The sequence below is a fragment of the Syzygium oleosum genome, unplaced genomic scaffold, assembly GCF_021117445.2.
Source record: "Syzygium oleosum isolate NSW1041296 unplaced genomic scaffold, Sole_v2.1 Sole_v2.12, whole genome shotgun sequence".
In the NCBI taxonomy this organism is placed as follows: Eukaryota; Viridiplantae; Streptophyta; class Magnoliopsida; order Myrtales; family Myrtaceae; genus Syzygium; species Syzygium oleosum.
The window spans coordinates 3,334,718-3,340,796 of NW_026607496.1; the positions used below are offsets into that span (position 1 = coordinate 3,334,718).

Sequence of the window (6,079 nt, forward strand, 5' to 3'; positions counted from 1 at the left end):
TTAACCATCCAAAATAGACAGAACCTTTTATTATTAAAATAAGCTTGAGAGCATAAGAGATGAAGCACAAAATTCAAAACTTTGAAGACAGCAAAGGTAAAACCCTGAAGGAACATTAATTGACTTTCCCACAGCTCTTCCTAATCTGACCGCTTGAGCCGGTGAGCGGGCTGAGGTTACCCATCTTCACCATGGCGTTCGCAAAATCTGTCATGAAAGTAGCCGAATTGCTGCTGTAAGTGTTCACTTGAGCGTCCGTGGAACCACCACTGAACAATTGCTGGTCTGAGTGAAGAAGCCCCTTTTGAATCTGCAAGTTCTTGAAGTAGGCGTTGTCGAAGGACGTCGGGCTCGTGGTGTCGAGAGGAGAGAGATTGTTGTCGCCTCCGGAGCTCGGACAGTTCGCTTTCAGCGAGGTTGCGAACGTGGCATTGATATTGTTCTCGTTGTAAAGCCGGGTTCGGAAAGTTGTGCATCGAGCTTGACCAATCGTGTGCGACCCTGTTAAATAATCGAACAATTTGTAAATTGATCTTAGTTTATCGATCGAACCTTACTATAAATTCTTTATTAAAAGGTGCCAAAAAAAAAATAATGACCTGAGAGTGCCACCATTTCTTTGGCGGTGAAGCCTTTGTTAGAGAAGGCAGTGATGAGGCCGCTAAGGCTCAAAGTTGGGGCAGGGATGTTGCTATTAGCAGCACTTTGGCTTGCGGTGGTTGAATCTCTTCTTCCCAGCAAGACTGTCCAACTTGGGCCACCTAACTAAAATTTTAAATAAATAAAATAAATCCATACGTGTTAGTATCAATATAGCACGGGGAACATAACATGTGATTTTTTTTCTTCACAATTGATCGCTAGAATTGAGAAGAAAACGTGCACTTACGGCAACGACGGAATCTCGTGCAGCGACTGCCAAGATGTCAGCGCAGGACACGACCCCAGGGCACTTGCTCTCCACTTGGGACTTGATATTGTCGATCACATCCAATCCCCGAATGGAATTGGCATTCGGGCCGGCGTTCTGCTCCCCAGTGAAGTTCGCGGTGTCGTCCAACAAAATTGACGCGTCGCATCCCTGTTTCATATTTTGCACCACGCATTGTTAATCAATCAAATCGATCCGATTGGAGTTCATTAGATTCAACGGTGGAAGTGCAAACAAGTTAAGTGCTATAACTTTTCCTGAACGTAGAGTATGAACATTGATTAATTTCCCTTATCCCTTTCCCCCCTTTTTGTCCCCCATTATGAACGCCTAGAGACACCAGTTTTGACGGGGCGACACTAAATAGGAAGCTCTCCAACAACTTTCTCGTGCCTTTTGACTTTGCTTCGTGCTGTCTAATGCATCCAATAATTGTTGTGTTAGGAGCAAACCCAAGCCTGGCAGGACAAAATGATTGTGCTCTTGTGTATGAGAGAGGGAGAGATCCTCAAGTGTTCTTTAAATCAAGGTTTGACGTCGACATGGAGCGTTCTTCATTATTTAACAGAGGGAGACACCGACTTCTTGTTTTTTTCTAGAATTAGCCTGAGTTTGGTCTTCTGGAATGACCAATTATATATTGATTAAATCGAAAATCTAGACTATTTCCAACCTTCACAGGGAAAAAAAAAAGCAACCCATTAATTTAATCGAGAGTTTGTAAACATATCATATTTATTATTAAAAAAAACGACCGGGTTTTGAATATCAAGATCCAAATGGAGACACGTTGAATGGAGAAAGGTCCATTAGAATACGGGTAACTCTTAAATTTTGTACAAAGAACATGACGAGGATAAAAAAGGAAGGTACACTAAAATGATTAGTAATTTAGATTGACACTCTAAATTCGCGTGGAAGTAAACTAATGAGGCCATGCACAAGGCGCGATTTGCTTGTTCAAGCTCTAATATGATTTTAGAATGCCATTGGATTAACAAATTTCATTAAAAATGATATCTTACCATAAAATAACATTTTTAAATGTAGAAAAGTATGGCAACCACAGTGACGGTGATCAAAATATGATTAAAACCTAATGAAAAAGACTGATTGGTTTGCCAAATGTGATAACTGAGTAAAGTCAACCATCAACATGTAAAGCCATGGCCGTCTCTCTCTCTCTCTCTTTTTGCCAGCTCCAACGTTTAGGACTTTTGCATGATGTGATTCATCGAGTTCATTGGATTTAAACCAGGAAGTTAATCGCACACTCATCTGATAAACAACATAGTTTTTGTAATAAAAGAAAATTAGAACATACACTGTCGGCCCAAAGAAAACTTTACATAACCATTCTTGTCCACCCTTGATTTGATGATCCTAATTACCAAATCTCTCGCTAACCGCCAAATTAAGGGTGGATAAGGCCATTTGTGGAAAAATAACTTTACGGTGGTAGTGTATGCTAAAAATACTCAAGAAAAGTTTTCTTTTTGAACTACCAAAAAAAAATTTCTTGTTCTAATAAACAGAATGGATTATTAATAAAATAAACTCACAAAAAATGCATGGCACAACAAGATATCATAAAGGGTCGGGCTCAACTAATTTAATATGTGAACCTTCTACCTACTGTTTGGTTAGTGAAAAAGAGAGTACGTAAGTTGCGTAGAAGCGAATCTAATCATTCTTTTGACTATGGGGTTGATTGGAACGTTTCACATGCACAAGCACAAAGATGCATCATGCATGCACACTTGCATGCTGCTTGAATGAAAAAGAAAAACAAAGACAAGTATCAATCGGAAAGAGAGGAAAGACTCAGATCAAAGGGACTTGCATTGACGAAGCAATCGTGGAAATGAAGGCGGAGCAGCGAGGCCCCCATGCGAGCCTCGCTCGAGATGGCAGAGCTCACGCCGGATTTAATGGTGGAGAGGGCGCTGGGGCAGGATGTGGAGTAGAAAGTACTGGACAGCTGAGCAGAAGCTGTTCCAAGAAGGAAACACAGTAACAAAAAGAACGCGGGTTTGACAGAAGAGCTCTCGCAACCCATCGCTCAGTGAAGAAGAAGATGGAGAAAAACGAAGGAGGAGGAGAAGCACAAGCTTGATATGGCTGTGCGTGTAGTGTGTTTGTGGGTGTGTTGCAATTGAATGAACTCGGGTGTATTTATACAAGAATTTCACTTTGCTTTGTTATGCTTTCTCTTTCTTCTCAAGTCAACGGCATCGGATGTGAACATCTATAATATAAGAATTTATTAGTTTGAAAAAACAAGTTCAACAAAAAAGTGCATGAACATATACATGTAGCCCGATCATGCGTAGTCTGGACTAATAAGCTTTCTATTTGCAGACAAATCCGAAGCTTGCCGTATAGGAGTTTTTCGCCCGACAGATAACCATAGGACTGTATCATCCTGTCAATTCTAAGCAAATATAACACAACCTATCGTCATATCGGATTCTAGTAGTAGTTTCCTTATGAGATATGAAGCCAAAAATCTCCTCACTTTCAGCTAGAGTTACTTTCCTTCTATCCTAAAACTGCTTTTGGACTTTCAAGAAGATTCATGCGAATTGAAGAAGATGGCTAATTTTGAAAAGTATGAATATATAGGTCCAATTGCATGTGTTTTTTATTTTATTTTAATGGATCAATATCGAGAAGTTGGGACATGTGTTGGTTTTTTGACTCGCTCTCTATGTTTATTTTCTAGTGTCCAAATTTTCATTTTTGGTCTTGAACTCGCGTATATTTTTTCAAGAAATCCTCAAATCGTCAATTTGTTTAGTGAAGTTCAATAACTTGCATAACTTTTCTAATAAACCCCATCCGCCTCGAAAGCCGGCAAGAGTCAGATGTAGAAAGCTCGAGGGCTGTGTTCATGTTTAGAAATTTCACTACTCAAGTCCCAATTGTGTGGAACTTATTTTTGAAGTTTCTAGTCTCGGGCGGCGCAAATTGTCCAATCAGTCCTCAACCTACTGTACAGATGCAAATTCAGTCATAAACTTTTAAATTTTGCCAATTTAGTCCTAAACCTTTGCACGAAATTCCAATGTATTCTTTCCGGCCATTTTCACTGGAAATCACTTAAAGAAATGTACAAATTCAAGGCCTAAAGTGAAATTTTAACTCAACGGTACACACTCCTTTTTCCCAATTAACATTTATAGTATACTTCTTTTCAAAACAAAGCCCACCTATGTCACCAGAAACAGCAAAAAATGAAGAAATTAGTTCAGAAGTTGTCAAAGTTGGATTTCGTCTGGAGAGATATTGACTATTAGGGAAATTTGCCACATCCTTGCGAAGGTTCGCCATCTCCATTTGATGAAACATTGACTTTCACCAACAAAGACAAGCGGATTACGCCATCTAGCATGCAATTATGGTCTGTCCCGTCCTTAAAGACTTTGTAAGGCTCAATTGATTGCATGCATGGTATACTTTGGAACTTGCTGCATGACGACCATTCCTCTTTGTTGAACTCGTAAATATAAGATATGGTTTCCATATATATATAAATGAAATTCTGTACATATTGGACTGCAATGTCCTAACGATCGCATCTTGTTCTAGCCGAGATTTGAAAAAAAAAATTGCAGAAAATTGAATTAGAAATAGTGTGGTAAACTCTTCTAGCATACAAAAGTATGACCCGGTTGTTTAGATACATATATCATCCTACAGTCCACATCCCGGTGTAGGTTAGTCGTAATATTTTATTTATTGTAGCTAAGTCATGCCGAAACATTCCGTAGTCCTATAATATTCATTTAGAATAAAGATGCGCAAAGCCCATCTTAGATAGAATAAACTCCAGACCCATGGAACATCCCACTAACCTCATGGACTACAAATGACGAGAGCCAAAACTCAGACGGATTGGTCAAAACACGGAGCTAATAACACTTGGCGGTGTGGAGATTCGAAATCATCTAGTGCATCTAATTCGGATAAGCATCAATTATACTTCTGAATTAATAAGTCAATCCCTTGGGTTAGTCGGTGATATTTCTTTGCGTGCATCATTTTTCAAACATTCGCTGTGTGAATGAAATTCACATCAGGAATCTAATACGGTCAACATTTCGAGTGATTACTAATCATACATATTCTCCTTTATAGTCCTTTTGATTAGCTTACAAGCAAATTAACTAATTCGTCAGACAAAATGAATTTCGTGGCAATATCGAATGAGTGCGTGCCAGTTTTTCTCTGCTCATTCAATTTTTAGGATAAAATATACTCGATCACACTTCATTATTCACTGAATGTAGCTGTCTTGCACGATGTTGACTCACTCGGTTGGATAAGGATAATCACACCAAAAAATGTAAAAAAATTTCTCGTTGAATACCGATATCCCTAGCTATTTTTCGTCATACAAATACCTCAAACTCGTGCCAATTTCTAGAAAATAACTTCCGTTTGTACGGCCGTTAAAAACCCCACATGGCAGCGTGTGTGCCCGTTAGAAATCTGAAATGGCAGTATGCATCCATTATTACGTCAGTTCCGTTTGTCTGGCGTTTTCCACAAATACTACCATTTTGCATTTTTTAATGACCGTCATGGACAGAGGCCTCGCGGAAGGTAACTTTAGGTCATTGATACAAGTTTGGAGGTATTAATGAGACGAAAAATAAAAGTTTAGGGTATCAACGTGTCCCGAGGACCTCTTCCAAGATCGTGTCAGAGAAAATTCAGGTCGTTTACTAATTAAAAGATTGGCCTTTTGGACTGAGTAAATTAGTTGGAAACCTTCAAATGGAAAAAAATTAGCTGTGATTAAATGTCGATCACTCGTTCATATCTGAAAAAAAGACAAGAAAGCTTTCAATAGCTAATGATCATATGTGGTCGCGGCCGATCGGAATATGATCTGAAAGTGGTGGAGGATGAAATGTCTTTTCCACGGGACCCTCTTTCTGCTCAATTTCTTAAAGTGCCTTCATTGGGATTTTGTCGTGAAGGAGCAATACTTTTCATGCATCCTATTCAAACATGAGATCTATGCATGCGAATCATGATTTCTCCGCTTGATGTTTCCTAATTATTGAGATTACAACATCTCGTTCGATGTGATTGTAAAAACTTAAAGTTGACTAGTTACGAACCCAACCATATATATTT

General features: G+C 39.0%; 1 protein-coding gene across 1 annotated transcript; it reads right to left on the minus strand.

The window, feature by feature from the left end:
• On the minus strand, positions 1 to 3,089 carry LOC115685179 (cationic peroxidase 1-like). Its single transcript, XM_030610204.2, has 4 exons — positions 2,775 to 3,089; positions 890 to 1,081; positions 600 to 765; positions 1 to 501 (listed from the first exon to the last, which is right to left on the minus strand). The coding sequence occupies exons 1-4, from the start codon at positions 2,988 to 2,990 to the stop codon at positions 116 to 118; spliced, it is 960 nt and encodes a 319-aa protein (XP_030466064.1). The 5' UTR covers positions 2,991 to 3,089; the 3' UTR covers positions 1 to 115.
• Between the last annotated feature and the right edge of the window lie 2,990 nt (positions 3,090 to 6,079).